Genomic DNA, 20641 nt, shown 5'->3' with positions numbered 1-20641 from the left:
TCCTTGATTTTATTGAGAATATTTGAGAAGGTAAGAGACTGCTTGCTCCTCTGTGGCACTCCCCTAGGGGAAATTCAGCTTGCTCAAGTAGGAAGACAGTGATCTACTGGCTGCCCTTCTATTTGTGGTCTACAGTGTCACTATATTGGCACACCTTTAAAAAAACACTCAATTTCAGAGTCCTGCTGCTTTGTAGGCAGAAGCTCTTCATCCCTGAGCAGGAGCAGGACAGGTACCAGTGGTGGTACTTACAGCTGTTAAAACTGGTAATCTACACATTCCTCTTTTTACCGTAATATAGGCACCTGATGGCGGGTTGCTTCCCCTTCCATTGGGTGTGCTTCAACCCATGTTAGCACTTGTATTGATCATGAGCATAAGCCTGGAGTTTGGAGCAACCCAAAATTGATGGTGGGTCAGAATAGCACAGTTGAACGGGGGCCAGAGTCTGGATCATACAGCCAGGTTTGTGTCTGATGTTTATTCCTAGTAGAGCATTTAACACTGATACAGCCCTTCCAAATGTTTTATAAACATTTAATTCACGGTTAAGTGGTCCACGTGTATATGTGGGCCTTATGTCCATAAATACCCTTCATAGCAGCCCTGGGGAAAGTCTTAAAGCTGTGGAAGCTGATGCTCAGAGAGGTAAAGTGGCGCCAAAGGCTAGAGTGAGGCAGTATTAGATTTGCAATTAGAATTTGAGGCTTCCTCCTTCTTAGTTCCATGCTTACACAGCTAGGGTGCCGTTCTGGAAGACAGGAGCAGTAGTCATTTGCCCTGGCACAAAAGCTACCTGCCCACGTTTGTCATAACAATGAGGGGGGGAGATATTTTTCTTGCCTGTGACACCCCTGCTGCCCCAATCCAATACCCAAGTGACATGGGCAAGAAGAGAGGGGAATATTGTACATAAAAAGAGAGAGGCTCAGCCGTGAGCCCCAGAGCTACTGGGGCACAGTGCAGTGCAAGGTACTAGTGTTTACAGCGGGACTGGAAGGTGAATTCAAGCGTGGAGCCTGATATGGAGCAGATCAGGGGCCAAAGAAGACTAGCGACACGTGACTACTTAAAGCACTATAGCCGAAGCAGGGGAAGAAATATCCTTTCCCTGGTGCATCGCTTTGTGAGGCAGTCAAAGATCCCGTCTCCTTATAGCTGCTGTTGCTGCACATTAATATGCTTCACCACCAGCTCCCTTTGCGGACGGCCCGGCCAGCGTCTCGACTGCCACTCCACCCTCATCCGAATCCGAGCATAGGGCGTTGCGAGCCCTATGCAAATCAGGGATCGGAATATCCGCCAATGGGAGCCTGGTCGACTCCCACGGCCGCCAATGGGAAGCGGCCGGCCGCCTGGGCTTGGATTTATATCCGCTCGCGGCTGCGAGCATTATTGTCATTGCAGCTGCGGGCGTCTGGCAGGGCGGATCGGGCTCAGTGTGGAGGTGAGGGCCAGGGCTCTGCCTTGGGTTTCAGCCTCCGTAGGGTTTATTTTACTAGCGTGCGCATGGCTGCTGCGCGGGCGGTTCGCTGGGGGCTGCAGGCGGGGGCATGTCACGGGCTGGGTGCAGGTCGGCGGCCCCGCCGGGCCTCTCGGCGCTGCAGCCCGGGCACGTTGTAGCCCTGGCGAGCGGCTCCCGGGGCGGTCCCTCGGGGCGGGTCGTGCCCCGCGGCCTGCGCGTTGTAACGCTGTTGTGTCCCCCCCCCACCCCTCTCCCCAGGCCCTGGGACCGGCGCGGCGCGTCTCCTCCCGGCCGGCAGCCGCCGGGATCGGCCCCTGCTCCCCGTGCGCCGCGTCCCCCCCGCCATGTCCGGCCGAGGGAAATCCGGCGGCAAAGCGCGAGCCAAGGCCAAGTCGCGCTCCTCCCGGGCCGGCCTGCAGTTCCCGGTGGGCCGCGTGCACCGGCTCCTGAGGAAGGGCAACTACGCGGAGCGGGTCGGGGCCGGGGCACCCGTCTACTTGGCCGCCGTGCTCGAGTACCTGTCGGCGGAAATCCTGGAGCTGGCCGGCAACGCCGCCCGGGACAACAAGAAGACCCGGATCATCCCCCGGCACCTGCAGCTCGCCATCCGCAACGACGAGGAGCTCAACAAGCTGCTGGGCGGGGTGACCATCGCCCAGGGCGGCGTCTTGCCCAACATCCAGGCCGTGCTGCTGCCCAAGAAGACCCAGAGCTCCAAGAAATGAGCCCTGAGCCACCCGCATGCCCAGGAAGTCAATCGATCCGCGATGCGGTGCAGCCAACCTTGGCGTTCCCCTCGTATCCTCTCCGTGTGCCCGCTCTCCCGCCCCCCGACCCCCCCATTGCTGCCGGGGGGCACTGCCCTCCTGCCCCCCATGTGCTAGCTTTGCCGTCCGGCAGCAGGGGAGGTCGTAGCTCTTATTACAGAATGATAATGAGCCTGTGATTCTTTCTCTTCCTCTCCAGCCCCCAGCAAGGAGGGAGGTATGAAACGAAGGAAGGAAGCAGTTTGAATTTGAAATAGTAATAATAAGAATAAAAAAGCTCTTGCCCAGGTGCCAGCACCCTGCCTGGTACTTCTAAGTTGCTTTCTGGACTGTTCGGCTGCAAAGCTATCCTTCCAGGGTTGCTGGTCAACAACTCTGTTCTCAGAGCAGCATCTGTGGGGTTGGTGGCTTGCTGTTCTGGATCTGCTCACATTCCGTGGGAAGAAATGTTTGGGAGAAGGAAGAATTGATTCTCTCTCTCTCTTCCCCCCCCCCCCTTCTTTTTTCTTTTTCCCTTTGGGAAGGTGTAACTAACTGCAAGGGAAAATATTTTGCACAGTGAAAGCTCCAGCCTGGAGCAGGAAGAGACTGGGCTTGGTCAATGCTCTTTTTATTTATGTTGTGTTTGTGGATGTAACTGAAGATACCATGTGTTTCCTTTGTATTCTACCTGGATATTGTTTGGGGGTGGGAGAGTCATGGAGGGTGATCTCTCCCTATTGCTTAACTTTTGCACGAATGATCTACTTTACTTTCTCACCTTGCTCCACGCAGGAGGTAGGGAAGTTGAGGAGGGTGATAATTTTACCTGCTGTTGCTGCACATCCCCATAAATGTGATCAGAAATGGACTTAGTAAGTACAAGGAGGGTGGTGAGGCCAGGAGACTTTCCAAATGTGAAAAAAAGTATGTTTCTGGGAGGAACTAGTCATTCAGATACCAAGTCTTGTTTTGTCCAGTGGTATAAGCGAAAATGTCAATTGTAAAGGAGCCCTAACTTGGGTCTCCGGTTACGTTTTGAATCCCTTCTTGCAAAGTCACCTTATTGTAGCTGTTTGGCTGAGTTCATGCACTCAGTGGACTAGTAGGATTAGTTATTTCTCATTAGTGTGGTCCTGTATGGTTTGGGGGAAAGGGTGCACTTGAAAATACTCTAAAAGAGCATTACAAGGTCATGAGTTGACCATTGGCAGGGAATGGAAGCTGCCATTGGTCCCCCCCCTTTTTTTTTTTCTTGATCCGATTAATAGCTTTATGTTGCAGAACCTCTTATTTTTATTGAGAACTTAGCACTTGTACCCTAATTGCACTTTATGACATGCAGTGTTTTTGTTCATCACTACTTCTGGTTCTTAAAATGAAGTGCTAGTTATACATCTGTTAACTGTAGTCCTCCTTAATGGATTAATGTTTCTTTTTTTAAAAACCTATAATTTACATAAAGCAAATATATAGTTAATGTGATGGTTATTAAATGGCTATTTGGATAATGTATGAGCATGAAAGTCAGCCTAGCAGTCCCTGTGACACATAGTAGCTGTGATCTTATAGAAATTGGTATAAAGAGCAATCTTGTTCCTTATTGTGAGGGCAGCTTGTTTATGTGGAAGGTTGATAGAATCATGTGCATGTAGCAGTGTCTAGGCTGTTGGACAGTAGAACTTCATAATCTTCTTAAAGTGCAATGGACAACTGTCTGTGCTGTAAGTAGCATGTGTTCCACCTATCAAATCAGCTCTTAATTTTGTAGGTGAAGTAACTTGCTCTGATTCAGTTCTATTCCCTAGAATAGATGAATTTGGATGCCTGTAAGTGGTTTTATGAAGAGGTTTTTCACTCCATTGTAGAATGTGGAAAAGGTATGTTACTAGAGTATTGATTTAGTGATCATGGAGACGTAAACTTGATATGACACTGGCTGTCTGGGATATTCTGTGGTTTCACCCCTCCTCAGGCCTGGGGGAAACCGTTTTGTTTCTGGGCAGCTGTATCTTACTGCTGTTGCATGGGACCAACTTGGATTTTTTCCTTCTGTAAACTGAGCGTTAGGCCATACTGGGGTGGATGAGGGAGAGAATTAGGTATTTTTCTTTTGATACAAATCATTGTTTAGAGAATGGAGATTCTAAAATGTCTCTATCTTAGTGTCTTGTGTTCTTTTGTTTCTCTAGGACCAGCATTCTGTACGACTCAAAGGAGATTGCTTTGTATTTCTTAAAAAATGCAGAACTTGTGATACTGAAAAAAAGAACAATGCAAACCCAAAATCTGATTAAACTGGTTCAGTATTGAATGTATGTCAAATTTGCTGTCTGTTATCACCACATCACCTAACTTTTGCTTTTATTGGAATTGTCATATCAGAGGAAACAGGCTGATATTTTTATGTCAGTAACTTTTTGTATTTGGATTCTGTCTTCCTGGGAGGGATGGGGAAAGAGATCTGATTTAGTCCAGCAATCCCAGTCCGTTGCCATAGACGTTATGTTTACTTTTTTCACTCCAGATTGATCCCCTCGCCTGTCTGTGTGAACAAACATAATAGTCATCCTCCAAATTTTTCTCCCCGCTGCTGGTAATGTAGAGTCACTTGATGACCCAGCCAATGAGGCAAATGCAAAGAAACTTGAATCTCCCTCAGAAGGTGTCACCTGCAAGGAAAAGCAAAGCTGGACTGGAACACTTACTCAGCTGGCTGATGATAAGCTTGAGACACTGCACAGGAGCTAAATTTCTAGTGTATACTTAAGTTTCATATACCCTTTTCCACTTGTACTTAGGTGGAGAGCTCACAATATATATGCCAGGAGACATCTAGGATGTGATTCTGCAAAGACTTTTATTCCTGATTTTCTCTTCCATGGATGGGGAGGAAATTGAAAAAGGGGGGGGTGGGGTGGAGAAGGGTGCAGGGGGAGAGGACCATAAGCCAGGGGGTGCAGCACCTGAAGTGGTTTTCATCCTATGCAGTGTTTACAGTTTGGTTCAATGGCTCTCAGCACCCCCACTGTACAAATAGTTCCAGCACCCCTGGAGAGGATGCAGGCAAGCTGGGGGGGGGGGAAACAGTGGTTGTCTTTTAAAGAGCCTGTAAATAGAAGATATTGAGGAACTTAATTATTTGTATGCCACTAGCACCAGTAAGGATTGGGGCCCCTTCGCTCTGAGCACTATACAAACACAAATAAGGTTGTCTCCGCTGTAAAGAGCGTACAGTTTAGGATAGGATGCCACGTGTGTAACAAACAATTGAAGGAATGGGGGTTAGAAACCTGGCAATGGAGGAAGAAAGGCAGTAATGAAAACATTACCCACTACTGGATCTTCTGTCAAATTCTAGGTAAGTGTCAGAAGTGCATGACTAGCCATCTATTTGGCTATTTCAATTTAGGAAAGAGTTTTAGTTTCTCTTGTGCCCTGCATCCAGTGGAAGCCAGGCTGATGTGTTCTTAACAGATATATTTATTATAGTTGATAAAAGCAGGTGATTTTGTTTTTTTATTAGCTGGGGTTTGGCTTTAGCATAGGTAGGTACACTTTACTTGTGGGTATTTAAACTCCATCCCAGTCCACACTAGTCCAAATAACAATACTGTGCAAGGTTTGGAATCCAAACCTACTTTAAAAACTTCTATTTTTCTTTAACTGTCAGATTTGTATAGTATTGTGACTTCAACTGGTAGCCTGCCATGAGATCTTCTTTATTGCTCAAAGAGGGGAGAGAATGTTTTCCTCAATTTCCTTTAGTCTGCCTTGGGCATTTGGCAGCGTTTTATGCACAGTTACCCACAAATACATGCAGGAAGCTATTTTGCATAGCAACATGGGAGAAGAAAAGTTCTATTAACAGGAAAAATACAAATTATCGGAAGGGAATTGGAGAGGTCTGGCAACTGAAACTGCTTCTAACTCTTAAACTGATTAGATTTCAAATTAATAATGTCCTTTTAATTCTGCAAAAAGTTGTGTTGTCGTCTGGGCCCAGATTAGGGTTGGGCAAGTCAAATATTTGAAAGCACTAATTTATTAAAACAGTAAGACTTCATGGTCTCTGATAACTTACTAGGCATAACTATTTAAGGATAAACCCAAATTATTTTAACTCGGGGGGGGAGAATGCAAAACAGTCTAAAAGGTAGTCTGGTGCCTATACCAGGGCATTCTTGCTGGAATACTTGACCATATTTGACTATAGTCAAATAATTGGTGGACCATTGACTGCCTGGTTGAGATCCTCAAAGGTATTTAGGTGCCTAGTTCCCATTGTGTTCAGGCACCCAACTGCCACTGTAATCCTTTGAGGATTTGGGCCCTAGTGACTAAGGAAACTACCCCAGACCTGCTTCTAAATGTGGTGCTTTTATAGCACCACAATAACCTTGGCAGATGGTAATAAAAGTGAAAGCTGCATTAGTAGACTGGACTGAAGAGACTGACTTAACCTAGCAAATCTCTTGTGTGTTAACTTCTCCGTGACTGCAGGTTTATATCCACTAGCCCTGCAACTCCACCTGGGATTTGAAAATCAAGCTGTGTTCTTCTGCATGTCAATTACAAATATTCTGTAATCAGAATTTAGCTGATAGCTTTGTTGATAGAATAGAATTCACACACACACACCCCTTCTGTGTAGTTGCTCCACAAGGAGCACGAGTTGTGACTGTAAATCAGAGGGCTCTGACATAAGGGGAGTAGCTACACTGAGTTAGGAAGGGTGATTTTCACCTAGTCACTTTCTTGGCCTCTGTGCTCCAATAGTGTAGCAGACTGCAGTTCTGTCTGCCCACAGATTGTATACACCATGGCCAGTGATGGTGCAAGTTTTGTATAGTTTCTTTGTGCTTCCCCTGTCTGTCTCCAGCTGCTGTCTCTTGTCTTTATACAGTAAACTCTTTGTTCTGTTGGTACAAGGCCTAGCACAATGGAGTTCTGGCCCATGACTTGGGTTTCCATGTGTAACTGCAGTAACTGTCTTCTCTGTGCAGTCCTGTCAATGGGCCTGCCCTTGCCTAGAGGAACCACTGCTACAGGTGGGGGGGAGTGCAGCCTCTGCTGTGGATTGCTCCTGTGAGGTAAGCGCTTAGGCCTTTTCCCAATGCTTGCTGATGCCTAGCGGGGGTGGTGTGTGTGGGTGTGTTTCTACTGATTTCCTATATGGCTTTAATTAGGGGCCCTTAGTCATTATGACACTAGGGAAACTGGCAGGGTCGTTAAGTGAAGGAGAAACTGGAAAGGAATTAATGCTGTACATCCAGCGAGCTCTGCTTTTCTGTTGACGGCCCAGAACTTCAAGTCTTTTTAGATTATAAGTTCTTTGGAGCAAGGGCTGTCGCACACACATTGCCTAGAACTGTGGGGTTCCAGTCAGGAACACAAATAATAAAACTATGAACTGGACTGAAAGTACTAACTCTGAGCTTATTTCCAAGGGCTCATTGGTCTGTTATCAGATGACCTTTTTTTCTACAACTACTACTAACCTTGGCTAGATTTAAAGCAGTGATGTAGAGATGAAATGAGTGCCTAGTCAGGAAGCCATCCCGTCCTTTTTATGGCACACTTGCCTGCTAGGGCTTTTTGGCAGAAAAGAGTGATGACTAAGTTCACAAAGATGAATCACAAAGGTTTTATTTTTGTTTTTTAAACTGGGTTTGCATTGCCTCTTTGGCTTTTTCCCTTCTATATATTATACAGGAATGACCTGACAGGTGGGCTGGGAGGGGAGTTGGAGTGGCTTGTCTTTAAATTATTGCTGCTTTCTCATGTAGCTTTCTAGGTGTACATGGGGAAGCTGTAGCAGCATAACCTAATATGTGAATTTTAAACCAGTGTAAACCTCTCTGTGGACATGCTTATTTTGGTGTAAGAGTGACTTCTGATTTTTAGTTAGTCTGTTAAGTTTAAAGTGCAATAAGCCACTCTCAAACAAGACTAAGTGAACATGTAGAGGTTTGTATTGGCTTAACTACACTGGTTAAAAATGTTTAAAGTTGAACTGGTGCAACTTTCCCCTGTACACTAGCCCTTAAATATCAGGAATATCTCATCTGGTTCCCCTGGTTTTGAGGAAAAACATCTTGGGTGGATATTGTGAGCTCCCTACCTCTTACTTGACCAGGAATAGGGTTGCTGAATCCTTAATATGTTTTCTCCAAAATTTTGATCAAAAGAGTTAAACAGGCCTAAATAAAAATAAACTCAAATCACAGAACTTTCAGTGGTCTACCTAAAAATCCCTCTTGTTCTCTTGACTCTTGTAATGTTGCTCGGCCTCTGGTCACTATAGTTTTCCAGGTTAGAAAGGAGATGAATTTCTAATGAAAAATTTCTGCCCTTATCACTCATAATCAAAAGAAGGGTGTGCTACTAATTTCCAGGAACACTTGGCTGCAGGAGCTGGCCTCTGAAGATTTTTATCCCACAGTCTTTCCTAAACCAGATTCTAGTAGGATCCTTAGATCCTGAAAGCTTGTTACACTCAAACAAGTTCTAACTACTGACACACACTGTGCTTCCCTTCACTTAATGATTACTGGCTCCCTTTTTGCCTGGAGCTTATAGCAAGGGAAGACACTTATTTACAGGAGACCATAGATACCCATTTGAAGTGCTAGGGGTAAGAGACTTTTCTTCTGCTAGCCACACTACTTTTCATTTTTGCTTTCTCGCACTCCTTTCCTAGACCAGTCTGTCCTGACTAGAACCTACTTTTGTATACAAGTGTATATTCTACAATAATAGTGCACAGCTGTCCCTCTTACAGCATGCAAGGTGGTTGCTTGTTGCAGTATATTCTTGATGTGGTAGAGGTCCTGTAACCCCAAATGTTATGAGTTGGACATAAGATTTGGGGTAGGTGTCCTGCACTCATCTTTTGTTTCCTGGATATCTCCCACCCACTTTTTATTTTTCTGCATTTTATTACAGCTTCTGTAGACTGCTGCTCAGAAAGGATCTGGGATAAAAGGGCTAGAATGAAATCTTCCCGGGTGCCATGATTAAAAACCCAAGTAGATAGGAGGAGGAGGAGGCAGCAGTGCTATAGCAAGAGATGAGTGCAGTTCTTCCTGTGCATCAATTCTTCTGCCTTGTTATAGTATAGGAAGGGAGACGCTTAAAGCTTGCTACTTATGCTCTCTAGCTTTCCCTCTTTAGGTGCTCTGGCCCTGCTTGTGAAGGGAGAGGTTGAAGCAATTGGCTTATATCTCTGAAAATGTCACATTTAAACAACCTTACTGGTGTTGGGTGTAAATGGCCAGCTGTAGACTAAATGTCAAGCTGCCTGTACCTTACCAAAAGAAAAATGCATAGAAAAACCATTCTGTGTTGTTCCTGGGCTCCAAACTAAGAAACTCTGCATGGATGTCCTTGATGTTTTATGAGGAATAATGAGTCTGTTACACCGAACCATTAATCAGTGAAGTGCAAAAGTACTGAGTAAGATGCATAGGCTAAGTCTTAAAACATAGCCTGTGAAGACACAACTATAGAGGTAATGAAGTCAAGCTACAATCCATTCCACTCAATTTGATGGGGACCATGTAGGCAAATACTGTACATGTATGGTAGTGTAGAGGACAAATCCAAATGCTGCCATATTGGCTGTTACAGTTGTAAAGTCTTAAAAGTAAAAAGAAAAGGAGGACTTGTGGCACCTTAGAGACTAACCAATTTATTTGAGCATGAGCTTTCGTGAGCTATAGCTCACTTCATCAGATGAGCTGTAGCTCACGAAAGCTCATGCTCCAATAAATTGGTTAGTCTCTAAGGTGCCACAAGTCCTCCTTTTCTTTTTGCGAATAGAGACTAACACGGCTGTTCCTCTGAAACCTGCTTAAAAGTAATGAGGAAAGGGCATCAGGCCCCACTTTACTGTGTGGCTGCTGGGTGAACTCTTTACAAGGATAAGAAGTTATGCTACTGTGACCTCTGCTAAGCCTAGGGGCAGACTATGATGCTGCTGTGGGAAGGGAGCATGGGTGTGAATCTAAGCCCTAGTTTTTTAAAGATTATTCCCAGGTATACAAAGCTGTGCTTCGAACATAAAGGCATACCGTTTCCTGAGCTGAAGATGGCGGTAGTGGGGCTGCTGCATTATCCAGCAGTCAAGTCAGCTTGGGCTTTGCCTCTCTTTAATTGAATTAAAGGTGAATGTGAACAACCTTCTGTGTAGTAGCCTTTGTTTTACATGGTCCAGCCATGCTGCATTTATGCCCCTGCTGTGCCACACATTTTGGTGTAGATAAGGGGCTGGAGATTTGGGATTCTGTGCAGGTACCCAGGGGGAGTGGGGGTTGGCACCAGGGGGAGGATATTCTCTTCCTACCTGTCCCACCTGGGAGCAGAGCTGCAAAAACTACTCTAAAGTGTCACTAAACTTGACCTCCTCCCCTCTCAGGCAATGGTGTCGCCCTACTTTACAGTGAGTGAAGGGCTGGAAGCACGTGGGCTTTCTGACCATTGGGCCTAGGCCCTCTTTTCAGTTGTTTGTAGTTGAGATAAACGTGGCGCAGGTAAGGGCCTAACGATCTGTGCTGTACAGGCACCTATGCCAAAGAGCAGCTTTGCCTCAGACCCAGCTGTCCTTTTGCGGCTTTAGCGCTGCAGTTCTCAAACTGGAGTCTGAGAGGAGGTCTGAGAGTCATGTCTGGGGCCTTTGGCCCTGCTGCTCAACTCTTCCCCCTCCCTTCCAGTACCTCCTGCAGCCTTGGAACAGTTATTCAGCTGTGTGCAGGAAGTGCTAGGAGGGAGGGGGAGGAGCAGGCATGGGGGGTGCTCGGAAAGAAAAAGGATGGGGATGGAGCCTTGGGGGAAGGGGTTGGCTTTGTGTAATTACAGGTTTCAGAGTAGCAGCCGTGTTAGTCTGTATTCACAAAAAGAAAAGGAGTACTTGTGGCACCTTATGCTTTGTGCCCCTACTCTACTTGCGCTACACTGATGACATCTTCATCAGCTGGATCCATGGAAAAGAAGCCCTTAAGGAATTCCACCATGATTTCCAGCCCACCATCAACCTCAGCCTGGAACAGTCCACACAAGAGATCCACTTCCTGGACACTACAGTGCTATAGTCTCAAGGTGCCACAAGTACTCCTTTTTTCTTTTTGTGTAATTAAAGAGTGTGCAAACACCCTTGCCCTGTCTCTCTCCCTCCCACCCCCTCACTCACTTTCAGTCGGGTAGGGGAGTGGGATGCAGGCACTGGCTGGGCAGTGCTTACTGTGGGTGGCCCCTCTTAGAGATGCAGCGGAGCTAAGGCAGGCTGCCTGCCTGCCCTAGCCCTACACTACTCCCAGAAGTGGTTGGCACAACTCCCATTGGCCAAAGTTCCCAGCCAATGGGAGCTGCAGAGTTGATGCTCAGGGTGGGGTAGTGCCCTGACTCATCTCCCCCACCCCTAGGGGCTGCAGAGCTGTACTAGCCGCTTCCAGGAGCGGTGCCACGGCGGCCAGGTAGGCAGGGAGCCGCTGTGCCACTGGAATTTTAGTGGCCTAAAGTTTTGGCTTCAGTAGCCTCCGGCTGATGGAGCCTGATTCTGGGAGCCTCCCACTGACCATGGGAGTGTTGGCAACCATCACCCCTAGGGAAAAAGTAGGGGGGGGGGGAGAGAGAAAAAGTATGTGTTGTTTTTCTTCTCCGATCAAGTAGGAGATACCTGTGAAATAATATAAACATTAAAAACAAACAAACAGCTAAGCCTATGGCTGAAACTCAGGCCTGCTGCTGTTACCCTTGCTCCCCTGTCGGGCCAGTGAGAGGAGCATAGTGTAGGCGAGTGCCCTACTCTTACGCTCCCTGAGAGCAAACAGCTCCAATGACAGTGGGAGGGGTGGAGAGCTGAACCCACAGCCCAGGACACAGCCACTGCAAGGTGCTCACAGCTGACAGCAGCTGCCCACCCAGGACCCAAAAGCCCCTGGCACCAGCCAGCTGCTCCAGGCCTAGCTGGACAGGGTAGGGGGCAGAGCAGGGTCACTCGTTTCTATCGTAGGGGGAGCTCCTGCGTCGGAGAGAAGGGGACGGGACCCGACCCAGGGGAAGAAATGGTCCGGCTGGCTCCGGCAGGCAGGGCAGAGATTTAAACCGGTTCACACCAGCCTCGAGCTAGCTGGGACAGGACGCTCAAGCAGGAGCCGTAGGGGGACAAGCTCCGCACCCCAGGAGAGGGGGGCACCAGAGGAGGAGAGCTCGAACCTGCACCGGGACACAGACAGCCCCGCTCCCCGCATGGACAGAACATAGGGAGGGGCAGGGCCCACCCCCCTCCCCCGGCTGTTTTCCCCATGCTCGGCGTACAGAGCGGGGCTGCTGGCCCCACACATGCAGCCGCCTTCTCTCCCCCCACCCACCCACCGACAGTCTCCCCTGCAGCGCTGGGACGCGCCAAGTGCATCAACCCGCTCCCGCCAAATTTCCCAGAGCCCCCGCAGCTAAGCGCCGGTTCGCTCCCCGAGCCCTCCCCCCCCCCCCCCCCCCCCGCTAAGCGCCGGTTCGCTCCCCGAGCCCGCCCCCGCTAAGCGCCGGTTCGCTCCCCGAGCCCTCCCCCCCCCGCTAAGCGCCGGTTCGCTCCCCGAGCCCACTCCCCCCCCAGCTAAGCACCGATCCACTCCCCGAGCCCATTTCCCGCCGCCCCCGCTAAGCCTCAGTACGGCCCCCCGCTCCCATTCCCCCGCAGCTAAGCAGCGGTCCGCTCACCGCGCCCGTCCCCTCCCCCCCGCACAGACGGAGAAAACAAATCAAAGGTTTGAACAATTTATTGACCAACAACAAAAAAGGCCATTGACTCTGAATCCCGAACACGTGGTACACCGCGTGGGGGCGGAGGGCCGCAATGGGCAAGGCCGCCCCCCCCGCCACGCGCACAACCAGCGTCACCCCGCAACATGGGTCCAAGGCTGCGACAGCCCCGCTGCTGGGGCAGCTCCTCGCGACGCTCGGCTCCGCACAGGCACTGCCCGCACGCCGTGATGCGGCTCACCGAACGGGGGGGAGGTGCCCTTTAGGAGCTACCCAGGCGCCATTATAGCGAACCGGCGCCTAACTGGCCGTTTCCATGGCGCCAGGGCGAGAACCAATAGAGGGCGTGGTCACTGTTCGAAAAATTCTGAAGTAGGCCAAAAGGCCCCCCCCCCGCAACAGGGCAGCGGTGCCGGGACCCGTGGGGACCCACGTGGCATCGCCCCCTACCGGGGGTGGAGCAGGGAACATAAAAGCGAGGACGCTCATGAAAAACAGCTACTATGGAAACTGGGGAGGGGGGGCGGCACCTAGCCCTGTAAATATGGGGCTGCGGCGAGCAGAAACCTTCGCGGCTGGGGGGGGGGGTGCCAAGTAAGAAAACAAGGGTGACGGGCTGCGAGGCTGGGGCAGCCCTAACCCCCGTTTCCCTGCCCGCGGCGACGGCTACAGAGCGAGGCCGGCAATACAAATACAACGCGGATAACCTGGGTCTGTCCTCACATCAGAGTCTGTCTTGGGGCTCAAAGCCCTGGATGGCTGGGGAGCTGGAGGGGGGGGTGGGGTGAAGGGTGGGGAAATGTTCTCTCTCCCCGCCCCAGCGTGGTGGGGCGATGGGGGCGCCCTGCCCCCCCCCTTATGCCTTCCTGCTCTTCAGCGCCTTGGGCTTTGCAGACTTCTTGACCTTTTTGCCCCCCGGGGAGGCGGCTTTCTTGGCAGCCTTCTTGGCTTTGCCCTTGTCTTTCCTGGCGGCTGCGCTGCTGGCTCCTTTCTTGTGAGATTTCTTCTCGGGCTTCTTGCTCTTGGGGGCCGGTTTCTTGTCCGCCCTCCGGGAGGTGGAGGCTGCAGCCTTCTTGTGGGACTTGGGGGCGCTGCTGCCAGCGCTCCCCTCGCTGCCCCCTTCCAGCTTCTTCCTGTTGAGCTTGAAGGAGCCGTTGGCGCCGGTGCCCTTGACCTGGAGCAGGGTGTCGTTCTGCACCAGCGCCTTGATGGAGTATTTCAGGTAGGTCCGCCCGTTCTGCTGGTCGAACCAGGACACCTTCTTGGCCTCATTGTAGATCTTGGCTAGCGAGGAGCCGTTGCGCTCGCCCAGCTTGCGGATCGTCTCCACCACCAGCTGGCTGTACTTGCCCGGCTGGTTCTTCTTCTTGTTGTTTTTCTTCTTTTTGGAGGGAGACAGTGACGAGCCCCCGCCCTTCGCTTTTTTGGCGCCACCTTTCTTCTCCGGGGCCAGGGGCGCTTCCTCCGCCTCAGTCAGAGGCAGGTCGGCTTCTTCCAGCTCCACCGACATGCTGGCTGGGACTGCTCAGATTGCAGGGAAGACGCCGATCGATGCCGCAGCTAATCAGTGCACGGACTCGCGGCCGCTGCTTGGGACCGCCCCGGCCGAGCGGGCTGGTTGCTCGCTAGCGCAGGCGTCAGTGGGGAAGCACCAGGGGCCGGCCGCTCGCTCCGCTCCAGCTCAGAGCTGCAATCCGCCTGGCTGCCTGGGCGGGCTCCGAGGCAGCCCTTTATATGCACAATGAGCGGACCACGTTGAGAACAACAACAGCCTGGGCCAGGGCCAGCTCCAACTTGTGCTTCTTGCAGCCCCTTTGCGGGGCTCTAGCTCCCAGGCCCTACACCTCAGCGCTGAGGCGGCCCCACAAAACCCTGCTCCTGACGGTGCCTGACCCCGCTGCCCTGCAGCCGGGGCTCCCTGGGCCCGAGAAAGGTCCCCGAGAAGCGATTTAAGGAGCACACCCTATGCTGGGGAGAGACAGAGGAGGGGGGCGCCCCGAATAGGGGGGTCTGGGCCTCCCAGGAGGACTTATCCAGCCGCATTATCCCACAGGCCGGGTAGCGAAGAGGGGGGTCTTGGGCTGGGTCCCCTCTGCGGGCGGCGGGGATCCCTGGCGGCTTTTCTGTCCCGGGGATAATTTGTTGTAACTAACACACTGGACGCCCTCACGTGGTCGGCAGCAGCAACACGGAGCAAGCGAGACGCTTCCAGGGGGGTCCCCGCCCGATATGGAGGGGCCGAGGTTCTGAGACGCCAGGGATCTCCGCGGCCAGGACCCCGCTGCTAGAGGGACCCCACCGGGCGGTTGAGCGGTGTCACCCAATTTGTGTCTGGGGTGGTTAGATTCCCCCCCCCCGCGGCAGGCGCTGCTTAGACCTATATTAAAATACAGGGGTTCGGGGAGGCAGGAGCCCTCGATCATTGCTATAGGGCGGGCTGCGTGTGCAGGGCCGGGGGCTGCGTCCCAGATAATCTCGGGGAGGGGGGGTGCAGCGAAGGGTTTTATCGTTGGGGACTTGCGGAAAGAGGGGGAGCTCTCAGGCGTCTCGCTCTGGAAAGAGGGGTTAACCCCCCATACACACATCGCGCCCCTCGCACGGGTGTCTGTGCATACTGCTGCCCCATGCCCACTGGAAGGGGCGACATACATGCCCCCCGGCAGCCCGGAGCGTGTCTGCGGGCTCCCCGATGGCGCTGCAGTGGCAAGGGGGATAGCGCAGGAAAAGATCGCGCCCCTCCTGTCCCCGGCGGCTCCCCGTGGCGGGGCGGCTGGATTTCCCCCGCCATTCCCATCCCAAAATTTCATCACAATTCATGCCCCTTCTTCCGCCCACCAAAAAAAATATTTTAAGAAACAAACTCTGGCGGGCGGAGCTGAGCCCTTTGTGTCAGCGTGGGGCAGGGGATGGTGGGCGGGCAATGTCCAAATCTCCCCGCCAGATCGCTGCCTCCTGGGTCGCCTTGGGAGGGGGCGACGCCCCCTCGTCTGTCCTGGGGAGCGGGTCACTGACCCTGCGTATCCAGCAGCAGCCAATCCCCCGCCGGGGGGATCAGGCCCTGGGGCATCTCCGCCTCTGTCCGGGTCAGGAGGGGGCGCAGGGCCGGGGTGATGTAGAGGGCTAGGGCCGCGGGAGGGCAGAACATCACTGGCACTGTCCACCGCCTCCCCCGCAGGAAGGGGCGTGTGTGCAGCGGGGCGGGCGGCTCTTTGCAGGCTGCCCGCATCCGCCGCCCAAGCCCGCCCCCGAGCCACCTGGGCAGGGGACGATGCGGTGACCGGAATCCGGAGCGGGCCGCTGAGCGATGCCCCCATGCCACGAGGGGGGGACCAGTGGTGGTGGTGGGGGGGCGGGGGCTGCAGCTCTGTTCCCCGCCCGCCGCCCCTGCAGGTGGGCGTCAGTCGGTGCGCGGGGCAGGGCGGTGCGGAGTTACAGGGGCTCAGAGTCTTGTCTGGGGAAAGCGGCGATTCCCCTCCGCTGCTGCCAAAACTGGGGGAGGTCCCGCCGGAACGCCCGTCTTGTCACCCCACTTCTGGTCTGGAAAGGGGGGGGCAAGGGAAACCTGCGTCCCTCGCTCCTCAGCTGCAACCCCCCCCCAGAAGCCCCTGTACATGGGAGGAGGAGCGTCCGGTCCCCCAAAGCCCGCCACTCACTCCAGCAGCGGGACAAATACTGATAATTCTTTCCCCCCCCCGCCTCTCCCCACTCCCTTCCTATCTACCCCCCACACCATCGCCCCACTCCCTTCCCTTCCACCCCCGCCCCTGCCTTTCTGCCCCACCATCTCCCCCATCTCCCTTTCCCATTCCCATCTGCCCCCAACACCCTCTCCCTTCCACTCCCGCTTCCTGTCTGCCCCCTTCCTCTCTCCCCACTTCCCATCTGCCCCCCATTGCCTCCCTTCCCTCTTCCCCACTACCTCCTCCACTCCCTTGCCCCATCCCCTCTCCCCCACATCCTCTCCCTTTAACCCCACCCTTCCTGTCAGCCCCTCACACTGCCTCCACCACTGCCTTATGTCTCTGTCATGTTTGCCCCCCACACACAACCATTCCCATCTGCCCCACCGCCTTCCCCACTCCCTTCCCATCTGTGCCCTCCTCCCCCCCCCCCGCCCACACACCTCCCCTGCCTCCCCCACCGCCGATCTCTGCTCCCTTCTCTGCTGTCAGGGGACAGCCACCCACCACCTGCCTCACCTCCGCTCCACTCTCCTCTGCACATAGAAACACCCCCCCGACCCCGGCCAAAAAAAAAAATCTGTTCCCTTACACCCAGCCTTCTTTCCTGTAGTTCCCATTGCACTTTCACCCTCTCTCTTTCCATAGCAAATTCTCTGATGGACTCAGCTATCTCAGGCTTGGTCTGCTGTACCTGCTGCCCTCCTACCTTTGTTCTTGCTGTGATTGAATGCAGCACACTACTGTATGAGGCATCAGATCTCAGATGATGCCCCATCATACACAGACTGGTACTGTCCAAAAGTGAAGCAGGAGAGCAGCCAGGCCCAGCCACCGCCCCTGCTGGCCTCCCTACCCCCCTCCCCTTACTTGTCTCCAGATAAAGTGAAGCTTTGTTGAGCCCTGCATCCCACAACAGGTTAGGGATAAATGGATCTGTGCTTAGTCTGACGGAGCTTGTGGGGGACAGCCTGTGAGTTTGTGTGTGAGAGCTGAGGTCCCTTTCTCCCGTATGTCGGAGATGTGTATGCTTTAAGGGCAGGGGCATTAGAGAAGGGCCCCCCTCACAGCCTGTGCCCTTAGCACCAGAGCTTCTTAGGCCCTGTTTCAGCCATGGCTGAAGAAATATGGGGCCGAAGAGGCAAAAGTAAGCTGGTGGGAAATGTCCCTAAGATATCTGTTGCTGGGCTAATAATGCTAAATACATTCTCTAGCCAATCAGTGCAGGATCACTTCCTTTACAAATACTAATGAATTAAGCCTGGTAGCATCCCTGGGAACTGGTGAACATCAGTAAAGCTCTTGTATATCAAGGTCCAACCCTGACAGCATTTATTTAGCTGTCATATCCCTCTGAAAAATTATGGGGTCAAAACACACACACACACACTCTCTCTCTCTCTCTCTTCAAAGCAGCCATTAATTTTGCGTGCCTTGATTTCCAGGTACTCAACTTGCATCTAAGAAGCTGCAGCTTCCATTGACTCCATTTGGAGCTGTGGTGCTCACAGTCTCTGAAAAGCTGATCCTTAATCTCCATCCCTCAGTTTCCCTGTTTGTACACTACAGATTAAAAATAGTTCATTGGTGGTTGAAGTCATACACACAAGGGAGGCAGCATGGACAGCATACGGAGCTGGGATTCAGAACACCTCTGCAACTGGTTTGTTGGGTGACCTTGGTCAAGCCATTTCACCACCTTTTGCCTTACTTTCCCTATCTGTAAAATGGGGATAAGGATGTAAAGCACTTGGCACTCTAGTCATGAAAACTACTATGTAGGAGTTAAATATTATTATTACATGTTCGTGACATACTTTGACAGTTCCTAGTGGGGGGGCCACTAAAGAACAGCAAAGTATTACTAATAACTGAGCTCTGATTACGACCATAGCTTGTCAGAATAGTGTTACATTACAATCACAGAGCAAATTATAGAATCATAGAATATCAGGGTTGGAAGGGACCTCAGGAGGGCATCTAGGCCAACCCCCTGCTCAAAGCAGGACCAATCCCCAACGACCTCACTGCAAATCTGGGAGAAATGACATTTCCCATGATCTGTGCCCCAACCTTCAACTCCTGACAATCCGGGGGGCGGTGACAGCTGATTGTTCTGACATTTGACATGGCTATTTTCAACCTCATCCTGTGTGAATGCACTCAGCTCTTATTAGCCACTGCCCCCCCGGTCCTGCGTGCATTCAAGTAAATGGGCTCTGCATCCTGCAGGATTGGGTGCATTATCTGTGACTGTGGCAGAAACCAGGCATCTACAGAGACCAGCATCTCTGGCTCCATGCCTTGCATGTGTGAAGATTTTTCAGAGAGGCCAGGAAAATGGGTCGTGACGTACCAAGACTCTGTAATTTCCCTTCCCAGATTCTAGTGCTACCTCTGACTCAGCCTCCTGAGCTATCAATCCGTTTCTTTCATGTACAGTGAAAATGCGTATTTAATAAGCTCTCCTCCACCACAGCCCAGCAGAGATGGAGCCACTTAAAAATGGGCATGTGCCAAAACCCACAATTATCAGCTGAAGGCAGCACAGCTATATCCTATATACACACCCAGATTTCTCTACTAAGTCCCCTCAATTGCCCTTTGAGCCCAGCTAGAAAGTGGGAAATAAATGCCTTATCAGGCCGTAAACCCAGCTCCCACTTCAGTGCTCCCAAACAAAAGCAGTTAGCACAGACTCTCAATAACAATGGAATTGACTATGGGGAATCTTAGCAACTCGATTTAGATTTAGATTTGTCCTTAATTATGCAGTTATCCAAGTGAAGAGACAGTCCCAGGCACCTGTGGACCACAAGGCCTGGCTGAACAGCATTTATGGAGTAATAAATGGTAATAGCTTACCAGCTATTAATAAATGGTAATAGCTTACCAGCAGGACAGTGGGGTGGGAGGAGGTATTGTTTCATATTCTCTGTGTGTATATAAAGTCTGCTGCAGTTTCCACGGTATGCATCCGATGAAGTGAGCTGTAGCTCACGAAAGCTCATGCTCAAATAAATTGGTTAGTCTCTAAGGTGCCACAAGTACTCCTTTTCTTTTTGCGAATACAGACTAACATGGCTGTTACTCTGAAACCTGTCATTTATCATCCTGTTATCTGGATGTACCCTGTGCCAGTTAGAGGACATGGAAGTAAAAATGCCAGAGGCTGGGGGTCTGCTAACACTGCCCACTGTTCATGGCAGTAGCAGGAGGGACAGAGAAGAAAATGGGGACAATCCAGTACTGCTAGGGTTTGCTCAGCAGACATTCTGTATGGGCAATAGTAACCTGAGATGGGAGCCAGAACTGAAATGATTAGCAGATCCTTGCTCACTCTGTCCATGTTGCATCAACAATAATAAGTAATCAAAAGCCTAAAGAGAAGAATGATGGGTTTGCAGTTAAGGCTTTATACTGGGACTAAGTTTTGGGTTCAGTTCCTGACTCAGGCCCCTTTGTCCCTTTGTGGATCTGGGCCTGATTAACTTGCATTCAGCAGGTCGGTGGCAAAGTTCCTGTTTTAGGCACTACTGCACTCCACAAACCCCCACATGGCCGACACGGAGGCCTATAGGCACCTACCTTTCCGATGAATTGAGCTGTAGCTCACGAAAGCTTATGCTCAAATAAATTGGTTAGTCTCTAAGGTGCCACTAGTACTCCTTTTCTTTTTACCTTTCCACTGTAAAAGTTCTCTCAGCACATATCTTTCTGCACCTGGGGATGTGCACTGCTGCCTCCCTTGAGGCATCTGGATGCCTCGCTCCTCCCTGAGGCCCACAAATCGGGGAAGATTGTTAGAGGAGCACCTAGCTTGTCTGTGGGGCCTGAGCCAGTAGGCATGCTCAGAGGCCACCTAACTCCACGCAAAACAGCCATGTTTGTGGGGAGACAAGGCAATGACCTCCCTTATAACTTGTACACCAGTGGTTTGGGCCCACCCAAACCCAGTTTGTGGGAGATCCCCAGTTCAAGTCCCACTCTGC

The 20641-nt window shown here is 51.5% G+C and overlaps 2 protein-coding genes across 2 annotated transcripts; one reads left to right on the top strand and one right to left on the bottom strand.

Annotated features, from left to right (window-relative positions):
- The first annotated feature begins 1315 nt into the window (after window positions 1–1315).
- Window positions 1316–4525, top strand: LOC125639657 (histone H2A type 2-B). The gene is made up of 2 exons (XM_048857217.2): window positions 1316–1447; window positions 1724–4525. Exon 2 carries the CDS (start codon window positions 1810–1812, stop codon window positions 2188–2190), a length of 381 nt encoding a protein of 126 aa, XP_048713174.1. The 5' UTR covers window positions 1316–1447; window positions 1724–1809; the 3' UTR covers window positions 2191–4525.
- Window positions 4526–12970: 8445 nt separating this feature from the next.
- Window positions 12971–14700, bottom strand: H1-10 (H1.10 linker histone). The gene has a single exon (XM_048858452.2). It carries the CDS (start codon window positions 14477–14479, stop codon window positions 13826–13828), a length of 654 nt encoding a protein of 217 aa, XP_048714409.1. The 5' UTR covers window positions 14480–14700; the 3' UTR covers window positions 12971–13825.
- Window positions 14701–20641: the final 5941 nt, after the last annotated feature.

This window comes from Caretta caretta, chromosome 7 (genome assembly GCF_965140235.1).
Source record: "Caretta caretta isolate rCarCar2 chromosome 7, rCarCar1.hap1, whole genome shotgun sequence".
NCBI classification, from domain to species: Eukaryota; Metazoa; Chordata; order Testudines; family Cheloniidae; genus Caretta; species Caretta caretta.
This window is presented reverse-complemented; position numbering and strand designations above follow the sequence as displayed.